Source organism: Alexandromys fortis, unplaced genomic scaffold (genome assembly GCF_014885135.2).
Source record: "Alexandromys fortis isolate MF-2015 unplaced genomic scaffold, M_Fortis_MF-2015_v1.1 scaffold_69, whole genome shotgun sequence".
Classification (NCBI taxonomy): Eukaryota; Metazoa; Chordata; class Mammalia; order Rodentia; family Cricetidae; genus Alexandromys; species Alexandromys fortis.
In genome coordinates this window covers 1,770,126-1,785,051 of record NW_026067951.1, presented here as the reverse complement: position 1 = coordinate 1,785,051, position 14,926 = coordinate 1,770,126, and the positions used below count along the sequence as shown (strand labels likewise).

General features: G+C 46.1%; 1 protein-coding gene and 1 long non-coding RNA gene across 3 annotated transcripts in view; one reads left to right on the top strand and one right to left on the bottom strand.

Annotated features, from left to right (window-relative positions):
• Frmd4a (FERM domain containing 4A) overlaps window positions 1–8,921 on the bottom strand; it is a 312,601-nt gene extending 303,680 nt beyond the window's left edge. The window contains exon 1 of one of the 2 annotated variants that reach the window (XM_050150459.1): window positions 8,664–8,921. In XM_050150459.1, the coding sequence (XP_050006416.1) occupies window positions 8,664–8,753 (90 nt within the window). In that variant the 5' untranslated portion in view covers window positions 8,754–8,921. The remainder of the gene's footprint in view (window positions 1–8,663) is intronic. The other variant, XM_050150454.1, reaches the window with a different exon arrangement.
• LOC126506705 (uncharacterized) overlaps window positions 131–14,926 on the top strand; it is a 76,337-nt gene continuing 61,541 nt past the window's right edge. The window contains exon 1 of the long non-coding RNA XR_007593313.1: window positions 131–192. This is a non-coding gene — a long non-coding RNA (uncharacterized lncRNA). The remainder of the gene's footprint in view (window positions 193–14,926) is intronic.

The window sequence follows — 14,926 nt, the reverse complement described above, 5'->3', positions numbered from 1 at the left end:
CAGAGGCAGAGGCAGAGGCAGAGGCAGAGGCAGAGGCAGAGGCAGAGGCAGAGGCAGAGGCAGAGGCAGAGGCAGAGGCAGAGGCAGAAGCAGAAGCAGAAGCAGAAGCAGAAGCAGAAGAAGAAGAAGCAGCAGCAGCAGCAGCAGCAGCAGCAGCAGCAGCGGCGCTCAGCTCTTGGGAGGCAGAGACAGGTAAGTTCTGTAAATTCTATATGTTCATCAGCCTGGTATACAAAGTAAGTTCTAGGACAGCCAGGACTTACACAGAGAAAACCCTGTCTCAAAAAACCAAAAAGGAGGAGGAGGAGGAGGAGGAGAAAAGAGAAAAAGATAAATAAATAAATAAATGAAGCAGAGGAGCAGCACATGTGCCTCTAATCACAGCACTGGGGAGGAGGAGACAGGAGAATCCTGGAGCTTCTGCCCAGCCAGTCTAGCTGCATCAGTGAGTCATTAGTTCAGTGAGAGACCTTGTCTCCAAATTGGAGACTAATTGAGGGGAACACCTGCTGCTGACCTCTGGCCTCCATGCTCAGACATGTGCCCAACATTGAACACACACACACACACACACACATATTATGCCCACTGCAAATAAAAATATCAGCCACTGTGCTGCGCTTCTGTTGTACCACAGGGAAAATATTCTTGGCCATCTTAGTCGCCATACCTTGACCCCTTCAGACCCCATCATGGTCTCCAGTTACTCTGTCCAGGACTGTCCTTGGGGAAAATAAAGCTTGTTTTGAGAGCCCCCCTCTTTTACCTGCTTTACTCCCCCTTCCCAGCATCCCCCTGACAGCTCTTTCCTGATAACTGTCCATTGCTGTACTACCTCTCAGGTGGTAGCCTACATCCCACGGCTCTGAGAAAGAATCCTATTCGGTCCATATGGACAGGACAGACTTCCTCTTTAATTCTCTTCTATCTCATTGGCTGATCCCTGCTGTTTGTTTTCCCCTTTTTCTTCTAGTTTATCATTATTGTATTGGCCTCTAAACTTTGGAAGGTGGAAGGCCCAGTCCTCTGATATGCCTTTGTATCTGTCCACACACATTCTTCAGGAAATTTCTCATAGTCATGTGACTTTCAACCATCTGCCAAGGGAATGCCAGTAAATGTTTAGGTAGGGACTTTCTGAGAGAGCAAAAGCTCTAACTTGTATGTTTGCTGATTCACTGTGATAAATTCTCTCTCCATGGACCATTTCAAGATGTCCGTGTGTCAGGACTTCAAAGATGAATCTTGATCATCTTTGAATGGAATAGAGAATCACTTGGAAGACACACCTCTGGACATGCAAACTGATAGCTTTAATCTCTCTCTACTCCTGTGTTGATGTAGTGTGACTGGCTGTCTCATGCACTCACCACCATGCCTTCCTCATCACGACGGCATCCAGTTCTCTGAACTGCGACCCAATAGAAGCCCTTCTTATGTGACCCAATAGAAGCCCTTCTAAAGTGACCCAATAGAAGCCCTTCTAAAGTGACCCAATAGAAGCCCTTCTAAAGTGACCCAATAGAAGCCCTTCTATGTGACCCAATAGATGTCCTTCTTAAGTGACCCAATAGAAGCCCTTCTATGTGACCCAATAGAAGCCCTTCTATGTGACCCAATAGAAGCCCTTCTATGTGACCCAATAGAAGCCCTTCTTATGTGACACAATAGCCCTTCTATGTGACCCAATAGAAGCCCTTCTTATGTGACACAATAGAAGTCCTTCTTCCTTAACTTTGTCAGTTATTTCGTCACAGCAGAGAGAAAAAAGCTAAACTGACCAGTAAGGGAAGACCAGAAAGGAGAGGAAGTGGAAGAGGTGGAAGGCAGTGGAGAAGTATTCCACAGATGTGGCTCATCTACTCCTAGATTTGAGAACAAATGTTCATGGCATCGATTCTTCCATACTGTTTTCTGTACAGAAAACAACATTGATCTCTGAAGCCCATTGATGAATTAATACAAATAAAAGTGGATTTCTGGGCCCGGGTAGATGGCTCAGTAGGCAAGAGGATTTTCTGGCCTAACATGAGGATCTGGGTTTGAGTTATCAGTTCCCATGTAAAAAGCTTGGCATGATTACACATGTGTCTGTAACCCCAGTGCAATGGAGGTAGAAACAGGAGGATCACTGAGGCTAATTGGCTTCCAAACTCTAGGTTCAGTGAGATGTCATGCCTCAGTGGACTAAACAAAAAGTGATACAACAGGAAATCCAGTGGCCTCTCTCTCCTCCACATGTGTGCACACACCTGCATACACATGTTTGCATTCATCACACACAAACATATACACAATGGACTTATTTCAACTGTATGATCTAAGAAACTCAGGCTGCTTGAACATGCCCCAAGCTTTTAGGACCTAAGAGCTCTGTTTCAAAGCACTTACAAGATATGCTCTAAGAACAGTTGGATGATTCCGTAAACATGTCTTCATTATAGAGGACTGAAATAAACACAGACAGCTCTTCACTGGAGAAGACCAGCAGGTAGGAATAACCAGATCAATGTTTGGGATCTTGACTTGTCTAGAAAGAAACCCTGCTTGTTCCACACTCCCTCACTACAAAAGGTGTGGTCTAACTGCTAAGAAAGAGAGCACTGCTGAGGATAGCCTAGCATAGCCAAGGATGGCCCAGGAATAAAGACTCAACTCCCAAGAAGATTAAATTGAATTTTCTCTTATCAAGAACCATGCATTGGACCATCTTACCACAACAAAGCAAAGAAACCCACCCCAATCCACCCATCCAGTCCTCTTTCAGATGGTAGTACCATAAAACACAAGAACCATCTCAGTTCCTTAAGCTGGCACGGGGGATACATCTTTGTCACCATATACTTTGAAGCAGTGTTCTTAATGCTGGCTGCTCAGTGGCATCACTTGGAAGATTTAAATACCGATGCCTTCCACTGAGATGCACTCTGGTCTGGGCACAGTGTAGGCACGGGAAACCTGCAAAACTTCTTAGAGCTTTCCAACGTAAAGCTGATGAGCTCGAGACGGATGCATTCCTGGGGTTCCCCTAAGCCTCCCTGCTAGTCTAGCCTACTTGATGAGTTCCCAGCCAGTAACAGAACCTGCCCAAAGAGATTGTTCAGTGGTTAAGTGTGTACTGCTCTTGCAAAGACCTGGAGTTCAGTTCCTAGCATTCATGTAGGGCAGCTCATAACTACCTATACCTCCAGAATTAAGGATTCAATACCCTGTTGTGGCCTCCTCAGACACCCCCATATACAAACACACACACACACACACGACTTTTATTTTCCATTTAATCCTAATCACTAACAACAAGGGGAAAATGACCTTTCATGCCTTCTGTGAACCAGAGAATTGGAGACCCTGAGAGTCCACGATCTTTTTCTACAGAAAGGCGTATATTTATGGAAAGAACCAGAGTGTTCTTGGATGAGGGGGCTGGATAATAATACATGTGAATACGCTGATCTGTCCGAATAGTTCTTGGCTGTCTGCTTTCAATGGTAATAAATATCCACTAAGAGCTGTCTGCTGGATGTGTTTTGGGTAGTGTCTCACACTTCCCTGCATGAATACATTCAAAATGTAAGCACCACACACACGAGCACAGAGATGCTGTTGTATTCTGGATCCTTAAGTTATGCAGCTTAGCAGCTGGGATAATGTAATGGTTTGCAAAATAATAGACTGGCAATATGTCAACCTGGAATAACACATCGAGTAATGAATGTTGCGGGTGCCATGAGGTTTAATTTATGCTGTGTTAAAAATACCACTCCAGAAATATCACACCATCTCAGTGTTTCCAAGAGGGAAAAAAAAAACAAAGACCTTTTCACCTAAACTAGTCAAATAATTGTAGGGAAAGAGAATTCCCTCTTCCCAATAAAATGATCAAATTTATACGACTTTGTGGAAGATGTTTAGCTTGAGTTAGTCTAGTAGCTCCCACCTTGTTCCACTTAGAGGTGTGTGCTCTTAGAGTCCAGAATAAATACGAAAGAACATTTCTTTTTTTTATTATTTTTTTTGATTTGTGTTAACACGTGAGAGTGAACACGATTGCCACAGCAACAATGAGACTTCCAGGACGTCAGCTTGGGAACTGAGGCTATTCCTATTTATGTCTTATCTCTCAGGCAAAAGAATGAGGGTCTCCCAGATTTCACTGACTCTCACATCCACAGAATAGTTTATTCCACTCTATTAGGTCCTCTCTATTTGTTTAATCCCCAACACTGAGATTGCAACTGTTTAAATAACAAAACAAAATAAAACATGGGTTCTCCTCAGAACTCATGTTCTGAGGAGATTGAACTCAGGTCCTAGCAAGCACTTTGACAACTGAGCTGTCTCCCCTGCCCTAATTTTATGTCTTAGACTGAGCTAGATTAGGCCATTCTGTTTCAGGAAGAATAGGATGGTCTCTTAGATCTGTGTTGGGCATGGCTGGCTGCCTTGACTGATTTCATCTAGAGTCCCCCTACTGATGTAAAAAAAATGGATGGACAATCTGAGATCAGATATTTCTACTATTCCTGTTATGAACCAAGTGACTTGTTCTCAGGGAGTTTATTATCCATGAAAATGGCACCTTCAATGCAGGTGACATGTGTTCCTGCGGGAGAAGTACAGAACACTATGGCATCTTGCAGGAAGTGCACTTTTGTAGACTTGGGTTAGAGATGGGGCACCTGGGAAGGCTTCCAATAGGATATGAACTTCATACAAAAGGATGGGAATAGGAAGTTAAGGAGTGGGAGGAGGAAGCATCAAGTGCCAGGCTAACGAAAGAATGTTCAAAGGCCTCGATGCAACAGAGCGAATGGTACTCTAAAGGCTGTAGGATATGCGCATGTGTGGTTGGAGTACAGCCCAAGAGTAATAAGGGGAAGAAGGGAGACAACAGTCTTAGCAGGGTCCTGATTCTAATCTGGCATTGGTACCTGGCCTGAGGCACAGAACCACTGAAACGCTTTATGTACACAGTGATATAACTGTCCCTAATCTAACTGAAAAGACTACAGAAGAAGGTGCAAGGCTAGCAACCATGAGAAGACAGCATGTGGGCAAAACATGACGGCGGTCTTAATCTGGCTGTTGGGAGGAGTTGCGAGATGAGAGAGAGAGAGAGATCAAAATCAGAAATGCCAGCACACACAGTAGCTGTTCGAGGGAGACAGAGGAAATGGACAAGACAGGAAGATACCTGGGTTGTAGTTTGGGTACACGCCCCATACCATCATTTTTGTCTATTACAAAATATTCTGTAAGATTATGAGGGATCTTGCCAGGTGATGGTGACACACACCTTTAATCTCAGCACTCAAGAGGCAGAGGCAGGTGGATCTCTGAGTTTGAGGCCAGCCTGTTTCACAGAGTGAATTACAGGACAGCCAGGGCTACACAGGGAAACCATGTCTCGAATATCACATTGATTGAATTGTCCTATTCATCTGTTCCTCCTGCAAAAAATGCTCACTGCCAATCATATCAAAGTATAGCACTGACAATTACACATTATGTGGCACTTGAAAGCGACCATGGATGACTACCCTACTGGCTTATCACTACCCTTTATCACTGTCTTAGACTGTAGCCATTCTATTTATTAAAGCACCATCACTGGCTAGAAAATGAAGTCTTGTGATAGGCCAGCAGCAGCCTCCTATGACTCATGTTCATCTCTTTCCTCCAGTTCATTGTACTGTATTGTGTTTGATTTAATATTGCATTATTAGGAGATTAACATTAGGATTTTAGGTGTAAGAGGCTGCAGTGTGCATGCTTGTATGTACATAATTCAGGTATACAGTGGGCCATCCTATCTAGGCTTGTGTGAGTACACTCTATGATGTTGGCACAACAATGAAGGACCTGGCTGTGCATTGTATCCATGGTCACCGATTTTTGATTATACTTTGTCTGTATAGGGGCAGGCTTGTGGTGCTGGTGTGTGCTGAATTCCACTTTGGGCACATTAGATTCAAGGTGTGAAGACTGTCAAGAGAACAGAAATACCCAGGGCATTCTGGGCCTGTGGGTCTATGCTTTAGAGGGTAATCCACTAGAGGATCAAGCACTGGGTCCCTCTCAGTTGGGAAATCAGAGCATGAAATCTGACAGGCTACAGCTGGAGACGTCCTTGAAACAGGAGTTCAGAGGTATCAACGATCAAATCTCAGGGTGGGAAAGACATACACGTTACTCAGTTTCTGTCACAAAAGCAGAGAATTGAGGTGGTAATAGCTACCTTACAAGCCTATCTCCACCTTAATTTCAAATCACAAACTTCAGCCACCCAAATTGGGCCATATAAAAGGTTTCCTTACTTCATTTTTCCTTGGCCACTGCAGTAAAGCACCTGCTTTAGAAGGAAGAGAGCATGAAGGTGCTCCTGGCTCAGGGAGGATGAGCGACTTGGCATCTGTGTTCCTGGAACCTGGAACACCTTGTTTTCCATGAGTGATATAGGAAGTTGAGAATCCAAGGGAAGTTATCAGCAGAAAGAAAAAACTTCAAGGAAGTACAGGCTGCTTTGAAGGGTCCAGAGCCCTTTGACCCATCTCTTAAGGCCATGAACCTTGGTGGCTACTCAAGGGAAGAAATAAGTTGTATATGATTCAAATGTAATTCCTTACTTGTAAACACACATGTCAACAGGTATGTGATGGGTCATATTTGGATTCCTGTATTGGTGATTTGTTTTAAATGGTGAACAGTGAAAAACTAAGTGGTAAGTACATACCCCTGCATTTATGCAAATTTATATTAAATATTAAGTGCCCATCTGGAGGTTTCAATGATACAAAGAGAGGCTTCAAGGTAACTAAATTTTTTAAAAAATAATAATTTTATTTTATGTGCATTAATGTGAGGTGTCATATCTCCCAGAACTTGGGTTACAGACAGACAGTTGTGAGCTGCCCTGTGGTTGTGGGGATTGAACCTGGAAGAGTAGCCAATGCTCTTAACTGCTGAGCCATCTCTCCAGCCCTGTAATTGGATTTTTTTTGTTTGTTTGTTAAAAAGCAGCATAATACTCTCCTATATTGCCATATTGCCCAGCCCTGAGAATCATGATTTACATTTGGGAAGTTATGAATAAATATTTCAATAATAAAACATGTTACACAGGCTTGGTTATCACAGAGGCAAGGGTTTTCATTGTAACTGAAAACCACATTCCCCGGCTGGGATGTCTGGCTTCACACGTGACCCTAGCACTTGAGAGGCTGACACAGGAGGATTGCTATGAGTTGGAAGGGAGCTTGGATGACACAGTGAGTTCTACAGAGTAATACAGCGTTTCCAAACAAAGAAACAGGTCAACAAACAAATAAAGACGATGGATAAATTTGTGTGTTTTTATTCCCATGCTCCAGAGCTATAAAATGAAGCATACAGTAGGTGCTTACTACACATTCATTGGCGGAACTGATACTGAGCACAGAAATGTATTTCAAACTGAACTGAAGACCCACATACAACCAAAATGGGCAATGCCCTTTCAAAAAATTCAAATAGAAAAAAAATTATAACTTACCAGAGCCAGAAACACAATCCTGCCTGGATATTCTAGACAGTCCTCCATATGCTGAACCTTTAATTAGGTTTTCTTTAAATTAAAAAAAAAAAAACAACCCTTAACTACTAAGCAGTCCAGCCAGAAAAAGCCATTTGAATTAAGGTCTGCTCCCTTTCATGAGCGGGGCTAGATAGCTTATCTATCTCACTTTTTGAGTTGGTTTTGGCTTATACTTAATCTAACACTTGGATGTAGACATCCAGTTCATGGAAGGGCTTGTCAGGGTCCCAACAGGGAGTCTGGAGGTTTCTAAGCCACACAGTATAACCCTTCCCCATGGTGGTGTAGGTCCTAATCCCCACACGTTGAGATGACCTCTTTCAGAGAACCAGCTCATTTTGCATTCACGACAGCCACCCTCAAAACTGTATTTCTTATTATAAAGAAAGACAAACCCTTATTATTTTATAGGCTCTTCTCTGCCAGGGACTACCATGAAGGGCACATGCTTTCAGGAAATTAACAATCACTCCAGCCAAAATCGGCGGTATTATGAACAAACAGACCCAAAGGACAGCATTAGGTTAGAAAAAGCAACAAGAAAATAACACACGGATGAGGATGAGTAGGGGATTTTAGCCAACCAGCTTCATAACTGACATCAGCAAGGCTCCAAAGCCCCTCGACAGCACCTTCACCCCCTTTTCACTCAGCAGAGGGAATCGCTACTGTACTGAGTAGTTCAGCGAGCCCCGGAGCAGTCGGGCTCGAGCCCTGACACTTCTCAACCAGCTCCGGGGGGGAGGGGGACAGGTCCCCCGTCATATTTCATCTCCCCTCTGGCATCAGCATCTGCAACTGACAGACATTACCATTTCTGTCAGAATTCTCATCCCTATCTGTTCGGGGGGAGGGGGGGAGAGAGAGAGAGAGAGAGAGAGAGAGAGAGAGAGAGAGAGAGAGAGAGAGAGAGAGAGAGAGAGAGAGAGAGAGAGAGAGGATCACAATCTGCAGCCCCAGGAAAATCGAATTGCTCAGGAAAACATCAGTAGCAGCAGTAATTCCGAGCACAATGAAATCAACATCTCCATGTCTGTAACAACTGCTCAATGAAAGCAAACAGCCGGCCGGCCGTGGCCACATTGCTTACCCTCTCCACGCTGCGCCTTCTCAGAGATCCATACGGTATTTTCAGAAGTCTCTGAGGTCTGTTTGGAGTCACTGCTGTCTGAACTACCATGGTGTGAGTGAGCAAGTGTGTGTGTGTGTGGGGGGGGGTGTCGCTAGCAAAGAGGGAGATGAGCTAGATTCGTGCTAAGCTGTGGTCTTCGGGAGGTTTCCCAAATATCAAAAAGCTGAAAGAGTTTTCCTTTAGACCCTGTGAGTCAAGATGTAGCTGGTTAAGAGGTGGGGGATGGGGAGAAAGGAAAACAGCCCAAGTTCTCCAACTTCAGCTGTGTAGAGCGGCACCTTCAGCTTCCTTCTGGCTGTCCCCGCAGCGCTGGCTGGCTCAGCGAGACCTGCTGTCCCAGGAGTGGGTAAGTGGGGCTTGTAGGGACAGTGATCCAGAAATGTCAACTTTGCTTCTCTGGGCTGCGGATGGCAACCAGGTCAGTTGTCTCATCAAGGCTGTATCAGACACGTTATTCGCGCCACCACGTGACGCCCAAGCCCCTCGGCTGTACAGTGGGTCACATGCTTACCTTAAAAGGACTAAGAGGAATCTCCCCCACATCTGGAGCAGAGATTAGTTCAGAATCCTGCATTCTGATTTCATTTTCTTCCTAACATCAGAGAAATATTTGAAGACTAGCAACGGTGCATGTGGGAGTTGGGGGTCTCTTTGGATTCATAAATTACCTCTATGAAACTGAACATAAGACAGGAATATGTTTTTCCCACCGCTGCTTCCAACAGAAAATGTATGCATCAAATTAATTATGTGAATACAGGCCGCAGGAACACAAGGTGGGGGAGGGGTGGGAGGGATGGTAGAAATCTCTGCGATCCTTGCATCCATGGTTCAGATGAATCAGACCAAAGCCAAAGGAGTTACCTGTGCCACCGCCTTGTGCAAATGTGCCTAGAACATTTTTTTGTTTGAAACTTTGACAGTATTTATTTATTTTGTGTGCCACTGTATACCGGGGGCAAGGGGAGAGGTCATGTTGGTTTGAGGAATGCCACAGTAGGGGTCAGAGGACAACATTCAGGAATCAGTTTTCTCCTTTCACCTTTTGGTCCCAAGGATCAAACTCAATGTCTTCAGGTCATGGAGAGTGCCTTTACCCACCCAGACACCTCACTGACCCTAGGACCGTCAGGTTTACGTCTGCAGCGAGTCATGTGTGGTTTTACAAAGCATTAAAACGACTCAAGCTCTGCTTCATCCACATCTGCCAATTCTTTTCTGAACGAGGTGTAATTCCAACAGATGGTCCAAGTGGGCTAATGTTTTAACTTTCTGTGGCACTAGCTTACCCGCCCCCACTCCTCATCACTTCATCCCCTGGAACCAGCTCTCTTCCACGGCAGAGAAAAATCACAAGTAACAGCTTTCCAGGATGTAAGGAATTCTGTTTGCCTCTCTTGAACACAGTTCCACACACGAACACACATCCTCTGCCCTCGTTCTCATGAAAGCAATGTTCGCTCCCTCTGTGGAGATCTTGGGCTTATCCTGACACCACTGGCACGTTGGGAACCAGCTTTTCTCTGTTCCCCACACACCAGAGCTCGGTTTATGGAGAGTGATGAAAAAGAAAGTTCTGTTTATTCAGACAAAACCTAATAGGAAATGGGGGGGGGGTGTGAAGGGAAGAAGGGTTTTCTGCTGCTAGAGAATGAATTAGAGCAGGGAGCCTCGGAGGAGAGGGGCACCGGGATGCGGGGAGCTGGGCTGCACCCGTGGGCAGGGTCCTCCCATGCAGACACACAGTAAGAGGCAGTTAAAGCAGCGAGCCCACGTGGGAAAGTCCAAACGCACAACAATCAGGCTTTGTCCGTAATTGGCTCCATGTGTGCGGTTGGAGTGAGCAAGAGGGTGAGCGAGAGGGGAGAGGAGGGACAGAAGGAGTCCCAGGGATATCTTTGGAGAGGGGTTTTAGGTTACATGTCATTTGTCCTCCTCCTCTCTTCCTGCCTGCACTGCCCAGATTCAAAGTAGACAGGAGCAGAGAATAAATCTGCACCGATACTCAGTTGTTCATCCGAACCTGCAGGCTTTTCCTAAATGGCACTTGAAGGTGTCGCAGGTTTGAACAAAGGACGGGTGTGTTTTCCAAACAGTCGTCTGTCCAGAGCTAGGGGATTGTGTCCTTCCAGCTTGTTCTGAGAGGACACAGTGAATGGTTGCCTCTCCTGTGACCCCGGCCCCAGCAAAGCCCCTGAGAGCTGAATTTATTTATATTTCAGTAAATGCAACTTCCTGTTTCCCAGGGGTATTAATGGAGGGTTCACTAAGAACTCAAGGCTTTGGCGGTGCAGTTCAGACAGTAAGGGACACTTTGATGAACTAAGTGCAAATAAAACAGGAGCACATGTGTTCAATTATGGCTAAATCCGCATAGAAGAGAATGCTAATGGAAATCAAAATAACTCTGGGCCAGACTCCCCCCCCCCACACACACTGCAGCACATTCCACACCCTCCCCAATGTGGCGGGGCACGGTCATGCTTTCTATAAGGAGAAGTGTCTCCTCCCACCAACGGAGCCCCCCTTCCCCAGTCCCTATGGAGAAAAATGCCCGCCTCCTCTTTTGACCTCAAGGCTGAGAAGTCAGCTTGCCCAGAAACATCTGTTGGTCTGTCCATTGATTTTGAGATCTGCACATTTCAGGCTCCTTGCTGAATCTACAACATTTATGTTTGTTATTTATTTTCACTATTAGAACACAAGTATGTTTCTCAGGAGGAGACAGGCATACATACTTTACCTGATGGGACCACTTTAGGGGAGGAGAAGGGATGGATGCTTGCTGAGTTGCCAGACAACCAGCTGGGAGGGTTCCATTCTCAATGAATGAAGCGATTTCCATTGTTTGTGTTTCACAGGTGAAGGAACGGAAACATACATATAAAAAACAAGGTGACCAGAGTACACTGATGGGCAGGCAAGAAGTCAGATGTAGACCGAAGTAACTGCAGGGTCTAACTCGGCCTATTCTACTGCCAACTGTCACAGGTCATTTTGTTAGCTCGTGGCAGTTTCACAACCTAGAAAAGCAAACCTCCTCATGGGCTTGCAGGAGCGCTGGAGCTTCAAGGTCAGAGGACTAGGGAGATGAGCAGTTTCAAAGTCTCCCAATCGGCTGCCATCACGACATCCAGGCTTGAGTCCAGGTCATAGACAACCCCCAAAATGCTAAGGAAGGGACAGTGGGGCCCCGCCTCAGGGGCTCGAAATGGAGCTGAGTAAGAAGAGCTCAGAAATGGGGTCACCTATGGTAGGACTGGACCACATGGATGCCAAGTTCACTTGGGTCCCCATGGAGCCAAGGGGAGGAGGAGGAAGAGGAGTGGCAGCCTCCGGTTTTTCACTGTCCTCTGCCTGCCAAGTGACAGGAAGAAAGCAACAGTCACACAGGCAAGGACGAGGCTCTGTGAATCAATGGGTCCAGATACAATGGCCCAAAGAACTGACCTTGGGAAAGAGAATGAACAGGATGGTGTGAAGGGGTTGGAACAACTTTATATTAAAGAGCGCATTATCTTCACTAGGAGAGGATGGCCCCAGGCCGTGTGTATAGCAGTCTAGAGGGCCCCTGGCAAGCTAGGCAGGATGCCTGCCGTGGGCTAGGTGTCAAGAATGAGTGGTGTGGGGCTGGAGTGCGGGGGCAGCCATGCTCAGGGGTTCAGTTCCCCCAGGCTGCTGCCCTTGATGGCTCAAGGAGCCAACGCATCCGGCTGATGGAGGGTTTTGTTTGTTTACTTGGAACATTTCCTTCCAGTCTCGAGGAGAACATTTACATGAAAGTCTGGACTGAAGCCGCTCGGGGATGAAGTGAACTGCATTGTAAGAAAATCAATGTTCTCCGTGTTCCAAAGCAAGGCGCATCAAATCAAAGCCATGTTCCAGGTCACTAACAGTTGGGTGTGAAAGAGGAGATGGGGGTAACGGTTTGTGGGACTGAAAGCAGTTTATGACACCAGCCTTGGTGGAATGAGACAGGAAGAAAGGAAGAGATCATCTGATGTATGCCTGTGAATCTCTCTCTCTCTGTGTGTGTGTGTGTATGACTGTATGTATGTGTTTGTGTATAAGTATGAATTTAGGTGTTTGTATGTATGTGTCTGTTTGAGTAAGTACATGTCTCTGTGTGTATGATAGTGTATGTATTTGTCTATGTTTGTGTGTGCTTGTCACACACCCACAGTTGCATAAACACAGCTCGGAATCAGAGCAATGAGCATACTGGTACATGTTACAAGCTACACCGGGGCTAATGAACGCTGGTGGCTCCCTGCCGTTCTGCACATCCACACTCTCACTTAGAGCATTAAGTGGCTGGCTCTCAGTGAACTGTCCCCTCTGTTTTGTGCCCCTGACAGAGCAGTGAGGAAGCAGGTCAACAGGCAGGGTGGCTTCCTGTGGGAGGAAGGCACTGAAGGACACTGTGCAGATGGGGTGCCAAATGGAAGCTCTGGAGATTGAGGGCATGCTGAGAGGAGGGACAAAGGGCCCTGAGCTGAGGAAGGAGCTGGAGAAGTGAGCCGAGGGGCCCTTCTGGGTGACAATTTCACAATCGGAATATGGGATCCTTCTTAGGTTTGTGTTTCTTACTATATTACAAGGGACAAGTTAAGGGAGAGAAATTGACTTTGGTTGCCACTTAGGAAACAGACAGGACAGGAAGTGGGGCCTGGTCATAGCCCTCAAGCCACTTTCTCCAGCGAGGTTGCACCCCTTAAAGGTTCAGTGCCTCCCAGGACAGCACCCCCAGCTGGGGAGCAAGTCTTCTCAAGCATAAGCCTGCGAGGGCCACTTCTCACACAAGCCCTAACGCTGCTTTCTCTTCTACAAAGCAGAAAGATCCTAACCTGAGGATCACCCTCCTGCCTCCTCTTTCACTAGTTGGCTGAACTTGACATTTCATTTAACCCTACGTTGAGACAAAAAAGAAAAAGGATCTGGGGTGGGTCTGCCCAGATTGGCTCCTCTGTCACTGCTGGGACAACGTGTGGTGCTCAAGGCCAAGGGTCAACCTGCGTCTGAGATGGCTCAGTGATCATCTTGCATACCGTACCACACTCTCTGATATGGGCCTTGGCCCTGCCCAAACTGAGCTTATTCTTTCCTTTTGTTGCCTATATCTCTTCATCCAGTCCTCGGGCACCTACTGAGTGTCTGATGAGATGATACAACCCCCTTAGTGGCACGCTCTCTTGCAGGGACCATTTTAAATGTTGTACTTGATTACAATGTCTTATCATTGTAACAGGTGCTCTTCTTTCCCTGAGTGAAGATGGAACCATGAAGGCACAGAGAAGGGCAGTCCCTCGCCCATGGTCACACTGTAAATGGTTAGCCGCTTTACTCCCCATGCCACTGCAATGTATCACAGCTGGCTACATCTTCCTGTGGCCCCAGGAACCATAACAGCCTTTGCGAACCTCACTGTCAATCTTTCTGTTTCCCTGTGTGTGGTTGACTCTAGATTCATGCTTCATTCATGGGAGGTCCTCAAAGGCTGCACCACTGAGCCACCTGCCTTCTTAGTCTTTTGAAAACTTGGTGTTTGGTGGGTTTCAGTTCAGTGATGGGAGAAGAGAATGAGTTCACCCGTAACAAGGCCCCTGATCCCATCAACTCAAGGCATGCCTCCTATCACAGTGGAAACAGACATCACCTTCTTCCAGACCACAGGGGAAGATGTGGTCTGTGTCACAAAGAGACCTCCAGATAATCAGGTGTCCTGGAGTCTCCTGAGAGCCTTGAAGCAATAGTTAAGCTGTAGAGATTGTGGAAAATCTTAATGCCTGTCATCGGACAGTCACCAATATTCTGTCTGAGTGCCTTGACCACAAAGCATAAGGCTGTTGGTCTGCTGGGCTACATGGTTTAAGTTTTCACTCAAGGACCAAGAACAAACAGAGGCCTTGCTTGCTCACAAGCAGCAAACTGTGTATGTCTCTCTCTGTGTGGCTTATGTTTATGCGAAGGTATGTGTGTGTTAAATGAAAGTGCATGTGTGTGTATGTCAGCACATGTGTGTGCATGCATGTAGAGGCAGGAGACAAGCTCACCTATCACTTCTCAGGTGCCACCCACCTTGCTTTTGTTTTTGTTTATTGTCTCTCATTAACCTGGAAATTGCAGCACGTTAGGCTGACTGGCAAGTGTGCTCCAGGCAATTTTCTGTTTTCACCCTCTACCGCTATCCCCAGTGCTTGGATTACAAGTGCACATCACCA